This window comes from Ochotona curzoniae, unplaced genomic scaffold (assembly GCF_017591425.1).
Source record: "Ochotona curzoniae isolate NIBS_2020 unplaced genomic scaffold, NIBS_Ocur_1.0 scaffold_274, whole genome shotgun sequence".
NCBI lineage: Eukaryota > Metazoa > Chordata > Mammalia > Lagomorpha > Ochotonidae > Ochotona > Ochotona curzoniae.
In genome coordinates, this window is record NW_024467101.1 from 4,857,489 (window position 1) to 4,871,348 (window position 13,860).

At 49.9% G+C, this 13,860-nt stretch overlaps 1 protein-coding gene across 2 annotated transcripts in view; it reads right to left on the minus strand.

Annotated features, from left to right (window-relative positions):
- The window catches only part of SNAP29 (synaptosome associated protein 29), a 29,397-nt gene that overhangs the window by 13,683 nt on the left and 1,854 nt on the right, over nucleotides 1–13,860 (minus strand). For both annotated transcript variants that reach the window (XM_041003671.1, XM_041003672.1), the window contains exons 2-3: nucleotides 3,524–3,720; nucleotides 2,282–2,367 (exon numbers count right to left, since the gene is read on the minus strand). In XM_041003671.1, the coding sequence (XP_040859605.1) occupies nucleotides 2,282–2,367; nucleotides 3,524–3,720 (283 nt within the window). The remainder of the gene's footprint in view (nucleotides 1–2,281; nucleotides 2,368–3,523; nucleotides 3,721–13,860) is intronic.

The following is a 13,860-nucleotide window of genomic DNA, read 5'->3' on the forward strand; positions in this document are numbered from 1 at the left end:
ATGGGCCTAGGAGGCCTAGGAGGCAGCAGATGAAGACCTAAGTCATTGGGCTGCTGCCATCCATGCAGGAGATGTGAATTTGAAACAGGGATTCCTGGCTCCTGACTGTGCCTGACCCATCCCTGCCTGCTACGAGCCATTTGGGGAGTCAACTAGTGGATAGGATCTGTCTCTTTCAAATAAAACACAAATTTAAGGAGATAAATGAAAATAACCTCAGAGGAAGACTTTCATAAAAACAACATATACCCCAAAATGAGAGCTCGCTTTCATGCATTAAAATCAGTCGTGTCTTTCAGGCAAATTTCCTGGGACCTGCGTTTCCTCCCCCTCCCGTGGCTTTCATCTTTCCAAATTGAACCATGTGGGGCTCCCCTGCCCTAAACTTGGCCCCTCCTCAGCACACCAGCTGTAACTGGGAGTTTCTGGGGAGCATCCTGCTATCCTCCAAGGCAGCCTTGGGAGTACGTGGCTTCCAACATTGATTTATTCATTATTATTTGAGAGACACAGTTATAGAGAGTCCTTTCATCTACTGGTTCACCTCTCATACGGCCACAAGGGTCAGGACAGAGCTGATCTGAAGCTGGGAGCCAGAAGCTTCTTCCAAGTGTCCCATGTGGATGCAGGGTCCCAAGGACTTGAGTCATCCTTTACTGCTTTCCTAGGCCATAAGCAGGAAGTCAGATGAGAAGTGGAGCAGCTAGGACATGAACTGATGCCCATATGGGATCCTGGCACTGCAGGTGGACTGTTAGCTGCTTAGCCACTGTGCTGAGTGCTTACTTTTAATTTAGGAAGCCAGAGTTATAGAAGAGGGAGAGATAGAGAGAGATCTTTCATTCACTGGTCCACTTCCTAAGTGGCTAAAACAGCCAGTGCTGGGGCCAGGTGGGAGCCAGGAGTGAGGAGCTTCTCCTATACAGGAGGCAGGAACTCAAACACTTGGGACATCTTCTGCTTTTCCCAGGCCATTAGCAGAGAGCGGGATCAGAAATGGAGCAGCCAGGACTTGAACCAGCACCCACCGGGACATCATAAGCAGGGGCTCTACCTGCTACACCACAAAGCCTATCTCAGCATGATTTCTACATGCCTGGCTCTCTGGGGGCTTATGGAGGGTCCAAGAGGCCTGCAAGCCTTTGCTGACCAGGGCTGCTTCAGGGTCTGTCATTCAACATTACTGGGTTGATTTGACACATAGCACATTTTTATCTTGCATATCTTGTTCAAGCCACTGCTTCTCCTCCTGCTTGAGTCAGGGGCTACATGAGGATCCTTCAAAAAGCTCAGGGAAGCACATGTAACGAATAAACTATACATGGATTTAGAATCATTTTGCACTAAAGTAAGCATCCTTTAATTCCGCTTATACACACACACACACACACATACCACACACCTTTGAAAAACAGCTATTTGAGAGGCAGAGAGCAAGTGAGCGAGAGCGAGAGAGCAAGTGAGAACTCACCCATCTACTGGTTCACTCCCACGTACCTACAACAGTTCCAGGTTAGGCAGGAGCAGAAGCCAGGAATCAGGAACGCAATCTGGGCTTCTTCAGCGGGCGGCAGGAACCCCCAAACACCAGAGCCATCCCCAACTGCCTCCCAGGGCTTGCACAGCAGGAAGCTGGGGTCAGGAGCTGCAGGTGGGTGTCCCATGCAAGCTTTGCAAAATATTTACTTACTAGGTTGTTACTTCCTTTTCTTTTTATTTATTTATTTATTTTATCATTTTACTTAAAAGAGTGACAGAGAAAGAGAGACAGACAGAGAGAGAACCAGAGAGATATCTTCCATTTGCTGGCTCACTCCCCAAGTGGCCACAATGGTCAGAGCTGAGCTGGTCTGAAGTTGGGAGCCAGCAGCTTCTTTGGGGCCTCAGACGTGGATGCAGAGGCCCAAGGACTTGAACTGTTCCACTGCTCCTCTCCCAGACCATAAGCAAGGAGCTGGATTGGAAGTGGAGCAGCTGGGACTTGAACCAGCACTCATATGATATGCCAGTGCTGCAGGCTGAGAATTAGCTTGCTATGCCACCACACTGGCCTTTCATAGACCTTCACTCTCTTAACAGTAGCGGAAGAGCAGGGAGGAACCCCTCCATAACACACCTCCAGCTATCTGAAAGCATGCTGGGTCCCTAAGCCCTTCCACCCAGATGAGTGATGCCAGAAGTTGGAGGCCCTGCCTATTGCCAATGACAGCCCACTGGCACCTCCATGTTCCCCTGGGGACCAATGTCAAGCCTTCAAGTTCTGCCCCCCAAATCCACTCACCGAGATCGTCCAGCTTCCTGAGGTTTGGGTGGCTGGCCTGGTACTTCGCCTCCTGTTCTTTACTTGTACTGATAGCTTCTTTCAATCTGTGGATGAAAGTGTGGGGGAACGGGAAGTTTTCAAAAAATGTAGAAACATCTCTGCTGTGGTGATACGACTGTCAGTACTTCCAGTGCCTCCGGGGTGATGAGCCCCTGGTCACCACAGCAGGACCTTCAACAGTCCCAGCCTGAGATGACTCAGGGCAGCCAGCTGAGGATGCCCTTAGAAGCATCCCAGGAAAAAGAGGGGTCCTTAGGATCAGGGGGAAAGAAAGCAGATGACGGTCCAGCATGCTGGCTCAATTGACTAATCCTCCCCTTGTAAGAGTCTATATGGTAATAGGCTCGTGTCCTGGCTGTCCCACTTCCCATCCTGCTCTCTGCTTGTGGCCTGGCAAAGCAGTTGAGGACGGCCCAAGGCCTTGGGACTCTGTACTCCAGAGGGAGACTCAGAAGCAGGTCCTGGCTCCTGGCTTCAGACTGGCTCAGCTTCAGCAGCTGTGGCCATTTAGGGGTGTGAACCAGAGAATGGAAGATGTGGGTAAATCTACTAATCTTTTTTGTTTTGTTTTGTTTTTTAAAGATTTATTTATTCATTGGAAAGCCAGATATACAAAGAGAAGAGACAGAGAGGAAGATCGGCCGTCCGATGATTCACTCCCCAAGTGAGCGCAACGGCCGATGCTATCCTGATCCAGGATCTGGGAACTTCTTCCAGGTCTCCCAAGCAGGTGCAGGGTCCCAAAGCTTTGGGCCATTCTCGACTGCTTTCCCAGGCCACAAGCGGGGAGGTGGATGGGAAGTGGGGCTTCCGGGATTAGAACTGGCGCCCATATGGGATCCCAGTGCGTTCAAGGTGAGGACTTTAGCTGCTAGGCCATGGCGCCGGGCCCTAAATCTACTAATCTTAAAAAAAAAAATCCTTCTTACCCTCCTTTGAGCCTTCCTTCCCCACCTCCTCCCCGCTGCCTGTCTCTAGTGATAGTGAGTAGAGCAGGAATTTACTGGAAATCCAACTCGGGCACAATCTGCAGAACAGGTGCCAATGAGATACATGTAATTAAGGCGGGGGAAGTTTACGAGTTTTAAAACACTTAGACCTGATTCCCGCTTTGACAAACAACGTTTAGGATCCCTGCAAGGCTCTGGCGAGGCCTCAGATTCTCCCATCCGTATCCAGCTCCTCTCCTGCTAAGCTCACCTGCTGCTGGGCTGGGGTGTGACGGTGCCGTTCTGTTCCGGGGGCGTCTCTGCTGGCTTGGATTTGAAGTAATTGACGAGGCCCCCAAACACACTCTTGATGCTGTTGATGTGCCGCTGGCTGGTCTTCAGATCTTGATCCATTTTATCCACCATCTTCTCGGTGCGTTCTAAGACTCCTCGCTGACGCACCAGTTCCTGGAGAAGACAAGCGATAACCGCACGGGGCTTCTGGGAATTCTCTGAGCGAGGAGCTGTCCACACGTGGTGGCCACTTCAAAACCAGGAAGTGAGCACACCTGTGGGCAGACAGCCTCATCTGTGAAGGGCATACTATCCTTCCTTGCCCCCCGCTTTTTAAAGATTTATTTATTTTTATTGTAAAATCAGATATACAGAGAGGAGCAGAGATAGAGAGGAAGATCTTCCATCTGTTGATTCACTCCCTAGAGGCTGCAACGGCTGGAGTTGAGCCAATCTGAAGCCAGGAGCCTCTTCGGTCTCCCACACAGGTGCAGGGTCCCAAGGCTTTGGGCCGTCGTCCTCGACTGCTTTCCCAGGCCACAAGCAGGGAGCTGGATGGGAAGTGGGGCTGCCAGGGTTAGAACTGGCGTCCATATGGATCCTGGCACATGCAAGTTGAGGACTTCAGCCACTAGGCGATCACATCGGGTCCCTTCCTCCCTTTCTTAATATTTATTTTATTTTTTATTTAAAGGCAGTTTTAGAGGGAAGGAGAGAGAGAGAGAGAGAGGGAGATTCCCCATCAGCTAGTTCACTCTCCAAATGGACTCAACAGGTGAGTCTCGGCCAGAAGTAACATCAGAGTCTTTCGTGAAACTGGAAGGGGCCCAAAATCTTTGGGACAATCTTTTGATGCTTTCCCAGACACATCAGCAGCGAGCTGGACAGGAAGTGGGGCAGACTTGAACCGGCACCTAACTGCCACTGTAGCACAATGCCAGCTCCGTCGTTTCTGTAACACATCCTCTCGCATCCTCCCCTGGGTCTCTACATTCACCATCAGGTCCCTTTTCCGGAGATGCTGGCTTATCCGCCTGCCGAGATAGACAGAAGGATGCCTGCAGGGGACTCTAGCCCCCAAGCCCTGGGAACCCTGATAGGCTTGAACCAGGAACTTGAACCTTGGACTCTGCTTCTTGCAGTCTCCGGGTTTACACGGGGGAATTCCTGTGGGGTCACCTGGGCCCCCCAACTCTGTTCAACTCTGCCAAGACTATGTCACAGTCTGATGTCCTTTCTGGCTCCCGTTAAGTGTCTGATTCTAGTTCACAAAGCTTCAGCTCTAACTGAACTCTGTTACAACAGGGACAACCTGTCACAGATGGAGTGCTCCCCACTGGGATACCTGTACAGGCCCCTTCCTCAGAAGTCCTCCCCACACAGCCATTCCGAAGAACGCCTCTTGTTAACAGCGCCACCTGCCGTCTCACTGTCTTCATGGCATGTCAACTCCACCGGGCTAGGACTTGCTTTACTGGCTGCTGAATCTCCAGTCTCACTCCCTGCACCTGGGCCGATGCTCTAACAGCCACAGGGCTGGCCGGGGCCTGGCCCTCAGAGCCGATGGTTCTGGACCATTTTCCTGTGTTTGGGAGGAACTTAACACTCTGCTTCGGCCATGCTCCTTGCCTTGGGGCAGCCTTCCCAGCCAGCCGACTTCCAAGCTTTGCTGTTCTCTGCTTCACAGGACGCCCCTGCCCTTGATTATGTTCCTTTCTGTGTCTCCCGCTCCCTCTGGCTCAGCAGTTACGCTAACTGCACAAATACCTTTGTGTGTGTGTGTGTACAGACAGAAAAGTTTATTTGTGAAGGGACCAGGTGAACGGGGAAGGGAAGAGAGAAGGGAAAAGCACCTCCTGAAAAGCCAGAAGGTGGGGTACCTCTCAAAGGAGGGGAGGAGGGAGAGACAGAGACAACACAACTATTCTTTAAAAATGTTCTCTTGGCGCTATGTGGTGGCTCAACTGGCTAATCCTCAACCCCATAGCACTAGCATCCCCTTGGGTGTTGGTTCATGTCCCAACTGTTCTACCTCCTATCCAGTTCCGTGCGTGTGGCCTGGGAAAGCAGTCGAGGACGGCCCAAAGCCTTGGGACCCTGCACCCGCGTGGGAGACCTGAAGAAGCTCCTGGCTTCGGGTTTGCTTAGCTCTGGCCATTGTGGCCATTTGGGGAGTAAGAGTGGATGGAATATACTTCTCTCTCTGTCCCTCCTTTTTTCTGTAAAATCTGCCTTACCAATGAAAATCTTAAATAAAAATGAGATTCTCTCTTGATACCTAACAAAGTTATGAACATGTTTTGAACATCCATCTTGCAAATCTGAAGGATTAAAGACGAAACCTAAGGGCTGGTTGAAGCCCACTGAAGCTATAAAAGTCCTAGGGAGCTGATATGTCACTTGAGATCTTAATGTTTATGAGTACTTCAGAAAGTGCGTGCAGCATGGAGTTAAAAGGTAAGTTTAGGAGCTGGCAATGTGGCATAGTGAGCTAAGCCACTGCTTGCTTTGCCCATATCCCATATGGGCAACAGTTTGAGCCCAGGATGTTGTACTTTCAATTCAGCTTTTTGCTAAGGAACCTGGGGAAGCAATGCAAGACAGCTCAAATGCTTCAAATGCAAGGCAGCTGATACGGATATGGGAGACCTGGGATGAAGTTCCTGGCTCCAGCCTGATCATGGACACTTATCCTGTGGATTTGGACCATTTTTCGCTGCTTTCCCAGGCACGTTAGCAGGGACTTGGATTGGAAGTGGAGCTGCTTCCACTTGTACCGGTGCCCATATGGAAAGCTGGCATCGCAGGCAGACGTTAACCTACTTAGTACTTTTTAAAATAATCATTTGTTTTTATTGGAAAGTCAGATATACCGAGAGGAGGAAAGAGAGAGAGAAAGATCTTCCATCTGTTGACTCACTTCCCAAGTGACGGCAATGGCCAGTGCTGCGCTGATTCGAAGCCAGGAGGCAGGAGATTCCTCCTGGTCTCCCAAACAAGTACAGAGTCCCAAGGCTTTGGGCCGTCCTCGACTGTATTCCCAGGCCACAAGCAGGGAGCTGGATGGGAAGTGGAGCTTCTGGGATTAGAACCAGTGCCTACATGAGATCCTGATACGTGTAAAGTGACGACTTTAGCCACTAGGACATCGTCCCAGATCCATGCCTCTTTTTTTTTTAAGCTGTGTTGTGCAGGGCCAGCAGCAGATGGTCTGTGTCGGTGGGTTCCTGCCACATATGGGAGAGCCAGAAGGAGTTCCGGGTTCCTGGCTTCTGCCCAGACCAGCTCCAGCTGAAGCCATCTGGGGAGCGACTCCATGGATGGAAGATTTTTCTGTCTTCCTCCCTCTCTAACTCTTGCCTTAACAACAACACAACAACAAAACGCGAGGCTGGTGCAATGGCTTGATTGGTTAATCCTCCCCCTTAAAGCGCTGGCATCCCATATGGGTGTTGCTGGTGTTTCAGCTGCTCCACTTCCCATCCAGCTCCCTGCTTATGGCCTGGGAAACCAGCAGAGGGCGCCCCAGAGCCTTAAAACCCACACCTGTTCTGTGTTTCTCTCTGTAACTCTTTTAAAAAGTCACCAAAGAGAAAAAATATTTAAAATAAAAAGTCACCCAAAGTGAGATCATCTGATTACCAAATTATTGTGTGGGTGCATTCTATGTAATATATCTAAATTAAAGAATGGTACCAGGGGTCCGGCACAGTGGCCCCGTAGCTAACTCCTCCCCTTGTAAGTGCTGGGGTCTCCTATGGACACTGGCTTGTATCCAGCAGCTCCATGTCCCTTCCAACTCCCTACCTGTGGCCTGGGACAGCTGCTGAGGACGGCCCAAAGCCTTGGGACCCTGCACCCGTGTGGGAGACCCGGAAGTAACTTGTGACTTCAGATCGGCTCGGTTTTGGCCGTTGGTGCCACTTGGAGAGTGAACCAGTGGACAAAAAGATCTCTCTGTGTCTCTCCTTCTCTGTATAAATCTGCCTTTCCAATAAAAATAAATTTTAAAAAATGGTACCAGATAAAATTAAAGATGAAAATGAAGCTGTGCATCATCCACTATCAGATATAACAACTAATCCTTAAATTTTTTGTATCAAAATAAACTTACTGTAATTCCATCTTTCCACAAATCAAAAAATATGTCATTTTTATTGGAAACTGGGGCCACCAGGATAGGAACTGGTGCTCATGTAGGATCCCGGTGCATGCAAGGTTGAGGACGGACTTCAACTGCTAGGCTAAGGCGCCGGGCTCTCCATGAATTTTTTGAAGTATGCCTACACAATATATAGGCAAAAGGTTAAATCTAACTGACAAATCTGCGTAAGTTTTCTTAAAAACAAGCTTGTCTGAACATGTGTGCTTTTCACCAGCTGGTAAGACAATTATGAATAAAGAAAACATCAGGCTTTTTAGGTAAAAACTCTGAAGGCTGGCTTGTAACATCTGCATCCCAAACTGGAATATAGGTTCCAGCCCTGGCTACTCAGCTACCTGTTAACGCACACTGGAGAGGATGGTTTCAGGTACTTGGGCAGCTGATACGGAAATGGGAGACCTGGGATGGAATTCCTGGCTCCAGCCTGATCATGGTGACAATCCGGGGAATGAAAACCAGCAAATGGAAGCTAATATCTCTTTCTCTCTGTTGCTCTTTGAAGCAAACACACACATTTTAAAAATTTATTTATTTTTATTGGCAAGTCAGATTTACAGAGAGGAGAGACAGAGAGAAAGATCTTTCATCTACTGAGTCACTCTCCAAGTGGCTGCAGTGGCTAGGGCTAATCTGATGTGAAGCCAGGAGCCTGGAGGTTCTGGGTCTCCCATGTGGGTGCAGGGTCCCAAGGCTTTGGGCCGTCCTTGACTGCTTTCCCAGGCCACAGGCAGGGTAATGGAGGATAAAGAGTGTCTCCTGGCAGTTTTCTTTCTTCTTTTCTTTTTCCTTCTCTTTCTCTCTTTTTAAAAATATTTATTTATTTTTATTGGGAAGGCAGATTTACATAGAGGAGAAACAGAAAGATCTTCCATCTGCTGGTTCTCTTCCCCAAATGGCTGCAATGGCTGGAGCTGAGCAAAACTAAAGCCAGGAGCCAGGGGCTTCTTTCAGGTCTCTAATGTGGGTGCAGGGGCCCGAGCACATGGGCCATCTTCTGTGATTTTCCCGGGCCACAAGCAGGGATGGGAAGTGGAGCAGCTGGGACACCAATCACTGCCCATATGGGATGTAACAATGCAGGTGTAAGCTTAGCCTACTATGCCACTTAGCAGAGTTTTCTTATCCTCCCGTCTGCCTCCCCTTCTTGATTTGCAGAGCTGCACAGGTACCAAGAGGCTTAGTAAACCTTCCTCATTTTGGAAATATATCTTGTTTTCTTGTGGTTCATCAAGGGACAGTCTCTGAGTCTCTCAGAGCATGTACATCGCTGATGCTGACAGGATAAGGAAACCGCCCTCTGAATCAGATGTTAGGATGAGTGTGCAGAGCATGGTGCCTTGCCCTGTTTGGGCATGCTGCCCTGATTTCTGGAAGTTTCTATGTCCTGAAAGCTGGTGCTTGCTAGAAGTCATGAGGCCAGCAAAGGAAGAGGCGCTGCTTGCTCTAAAATCCTCTCTAGGAGGCAGAGGAAATGCCAGGAGTCAGCATTCTGATAACCGAGTTCCAGTTTATTAAGGGGAGGAGTTTGGCCGAGCCCATGCTAGGAATGCCAGTTAAGGGCACGGGTGGTCTACGAACAGCTGGGCAGGCCCCTGTACCCAGCCAATACAAAGGTTTTTAACAGCCCCGGTCCCAAGGTGTGTTCCCTTGCCATAGAAGTGGAGGCAAGTCTCATCGCTTCCATTTGTCTCTATGCTAACGAGATCCCTAGAGACCAGAGTGGCTGCTGGGAAAGGGTACTACCCAAAGTGCCCTACTGTACAGGATGCCTGCCTGCTTAGAGGGCTTGGCTTGCTCAGGTGAACTCTCTTCCCATTCCCTGGATGCCCCAAAGCAGTTTTCCAAAGATAAAATGGATGGAGACAGTGAGGGCAAGGATTTGGTTGGCTGGTGGGACAACATCAAGGGTGTACCTATGGAAGGGTGAATGGGGGGGGGGTGTTTCTCAGTTCCTTTCTGGCTGTGGCTTTTTGTCAAGCAGAGGGGGCCCCTAAAGAGTAAAGAGAAGCACAAGAGAGTCCTAGAGCCTGTGGAGGCACACCCTGCCTCAGGCGAGGCGACACCGTGTAGGCACATGCTATGAGAGAGCGTGGACAGGACCCGAAGGGATCAGCAGACTCTGCTACCGGCAGACACTGCTGAGCGCCCGCTCACTCTGCCAGGTGCTGGCCCAGGAGGAAACTCCACCACCCCCAATCCCTGCCCTGATCCAGGCCACAGCTGAGGCGGGACCAGATGAGGGAAATCGAGTCAGATGCTTTTGCTTTGTTGATGACTCTGCAGTGGTAGAGACCTGAGGAAGGCACACAGGTCCTTGCCTCACTGAGCTCATGGTCTCATGGGGGAAGCAAAGAAAAAAAAAATACCAAAACACACACACAAAAACCACTCAAACTAGGAAGGCGTGACCTGTGTCACACACACCACACAGACACACACACACCACACAGGCATGGCTGCTGGGCTGCCAGGGCAAGCCTCTCTGAAGGGACCCCTGGGTTAGTTCACGAGAAGAAGGGGAGAGGGTAGGGTCAGGGTGGCTTTCTGGCCAAGACAGGAGGACAGAGTGAAAGCTGACAGGGAAGTCAAAGAGTGGGAGCGGGGCAGGAGCACTGAGCAGAGGAAGCAGCCTGTGTAGGGGCGTGGGGCAGCTGGAAGAACTGAGAGGGGAAGTGGAAGACGCAGTGAGCACAGGGCGTGCAGGGGCATGGCGTTGGGCAGGATGAAGAGCAAAAGAATGGACGATGACAAGGCCATCCAACGGCAGCAGTGACCAACACATCCCAAACGCAATTCCCCGCCAAGACACCGTTCAACATCTGCTGGGCCTTGCTCCCCAGTTTGATCAAGCATCCTTCAGGTTCTTGAGGGAAAAGGCTCGGGACTAAGTTTCTAGCACTAAGCTTGTAAGTTCAGATATGGGGGGCAGTGGGTTAAACCATCACTTGGAGTGCCAGTGACATGGGCATTTATTCAAGTCCTACCTGTTCCACTTCCAATCCAGCCCTTGCACCCAGGTGGGAGACCTGGAAGAAGCTCCCGGCTCCTGGCTTAGGCCTGGTCCAGCCAAGGTTGCTGCAGCCATCTGGAGAGTGAACCAGCTGATAAAAGACCTTTGTCTTTCTTCTAACCCTGCTTTTGAAATAAATAAATAAATAAATAAATAAATAAAATCTTCAGGTTTGACTCACAAATGGAGGGGCCAGGGGGAGAGGGAAGGGTCAGTCAATGAGTTGGATCTAGCAATTTGAAAATTTCTGTCTTGGGTCACGCCTGTCTTCCCCTGGAAGCGTGCAGGTGCATAGGCTGTCAGGGACACTGGTGTGCATAAAACACACTTGAACCTGGAGCTCTGTCTCACTGCAGCCATCAGGGCATGGAGTGGACACGGAAATGCAAAGTGGTTGTTTGGCTGCATGGAGGAAAGCCACCGAGGGCAAAGGTGGGTGCTGCTCATTATGCAGGATGACCTGGAGATAAGAAAGGACTGACTCAGTTGTTGACACCCTGTGCGTTCCAAAGAAAGCTCTGGCCTGGTTCCTTGTCCTTGTCAAATCATGTCTGATAAAGAGAGCCTTTGTTTCTTTGAGCTCTTGGGGCAGGCTGGAGTTTTTATGCAAAGGCTATGATGTAGCATGGGACCCTGGGCTACATACACCTTCAGCTTAACCTCTTTGGAAGGGTTACACACACACACGCACACACACACACACACACACACACACACACACACACACGATGCAGTGCTAGGAAGTGCAGGGATGGATATGGATGATAGACCACCTTTCTGCCATGGCTGACATTTAGAAATGTGCTGAAGAGCTACTTCCGCTCTCCATCTTCTCCCCCTCCGCAATCAGGTTTTGCTCAGGATCATCACAGGGTGTGTTAGGGGTCAGGGTGGAGGACGGTACTTGGGGTAGTGGAGCACCTCACCTGGAGCGGCTGGTCCAACATGAGCCTCCCCCAGAGGATGAGGACACCACTCTGGGGTGACAAACCTGCCCAATGTTATGGGAACACCCTGCATGGGCCATTTGCACAAGCCTCTGCTGCTGGGTGTGGAGGAGTGCTCTTGGTCTCACCTCTCTGATCTGAATGCCAAGTGTGGCTTCAAGTGCTGACGGTCAAGGGTTAGTAAGACATGGAGAAGAGCAGTGACCCTGGCCCCCTGAACGAGATGACAAGGAGATGCATATGCCGGTAGGGCTGAGCACTTTATATTTGACCCCTACCAGACCTCAAGGACAACACTGATATTAGTTACTATGTCAGTCAGGCTCCAATGTGATAACTGTACCTGGATCCCCACTGAATTGAGTATCCTGGATAGGTCAGTGAAGGGTTTGCAAAAACCACATCCAACTAGGATGCAGAAAGACTCCCACAATCCCAATGGCCACTGTTTGGAGAATGGCTGCATCCAGACGTCATCAGGGCATGACCGCAAGAGAAAGAAAGCAGTTCATTACTCACTACTAGGGAACAACCTCCACCCCAGGATGTGGAAAATGCTTCATTCAAGTTTAAATCAAAACAACCACCACAACAAAACCAAAAAAACCAAGCACAAAACCACAATGCCTGTGTTGTGGTGCAACAGGTTAAGCCACTGTCTGTGATGTTAGTACTCCATATGGGTGCCAGTTTGAGTCCTGGCTGCTCCATGTTGGATCAATTCCCTTTTAATGTACCAAGGAAGGCAGTGGAGGATGGTCCAGGTGCTTGGGCCCCTGCATCCACAACAGAGGCATGAATGGAGTTCCAGGCTTTGGCTTTGGTATAGCCCAGCCTTGGCTGTTGTGGCCATTTGGGGAGTGGACCGGTAGACAGACAATCTCTCTCTCTCTGTCTGTACCTCTGCTTTTCAAGCAAACAGAAATTTTAAAATAACACACACACACACATACAAAATCCATTTTAAGAATCAGAATGTCTCCCTGAGGAGCCTGAAGGAGTTGACTTAGAGGCAGAAAAAGGCTAAGATGGGCTGTGGGAGGGAGATCTCACCCTTTCTAAGGATGAGCATCTTCACAAAAATGAAACTTAGAAAAAGCAATAAGGAAATTATATGCACCAGAGAGCCAGAGATAAATGGCCTACAAAACTCTCCAGTTTACCTGCCCTAACTACGACTTCTCCGCCCTTTGCTGGCCTTGACCTGTGGCTAGAACCTTTGGCACAAACCAATCTTGCCGGCTTCACCATGGGCAGGCAGCTCTCCTTTGCTGGAGGTCCTTTGCATAAGGACTTATCCTACTTCGGCCAAGCAGGGACTGAAGAGAACCTTCCCATGCTCATTTTATCAAACCCTGTCCTGGCCTGTTTCACAGTGCTAGGTACCCAGCAGTCACCTGTCTGAAACAGGAAAGTAACAAGGGAGACCCGGTTTGCCAGTCACCCATGCACCAAGTGGCACGAAGTGCTCTCCTTGTCCATCCCCATCCCAGTACTGAAGAAAAGGAAAGAGGATCAGAGTGATTCAAGGATGGCCTTGCAGCTTGCATGGGTGGGTGTGGGCAAGCTGGACAACCCTGACTCGCAGCATCACTCACACTTGAGAACAGATTCCATCCTGGCAAAATTCAGTATGCCATTACACTATTGTGAGTCTAGTATTTGCTCAGTCATGGTCACAACTGTATCTCCCACAGCGCCACCCAGGCCTAGATTCCTGTGACAGAGGTGCCACTCACTCTGCCTCAGCTCTGGCTGGCTCCACTGTGTAGACAGAAGGACCTTGAGGGCTATGAGGTATATGGCATCATAGTCTGGATAAGCAATTTACTTCTATTATATATACATGTTAAAGATGTATTTATTTTACTTGGAAAGTCAGTTACAAAGAGAAAGAGGAGAGGTCTTTCAAGTGCTGGTTCACTCCCCAAATGGCTGTGACAGCCAGAACTGGATTAAAAAAAACACACACACACACAAACTGGAAGCCAGGAGCCTCCTCCAGGTCTTCCATATGGGTGTATGATCCCAAGGCCTTGGGTGACTCTGCTGGTTTCCCAGATCATCAGCAGGGAGCTGGATGGGAAATGAACAACCAGGACTTGAACCAGCACCCATATAGGATGCTGGCACCAGCAGGCAGATTAGCCTGCTACATCACCACACTGGCCCCTAACCTATCTATTATATTT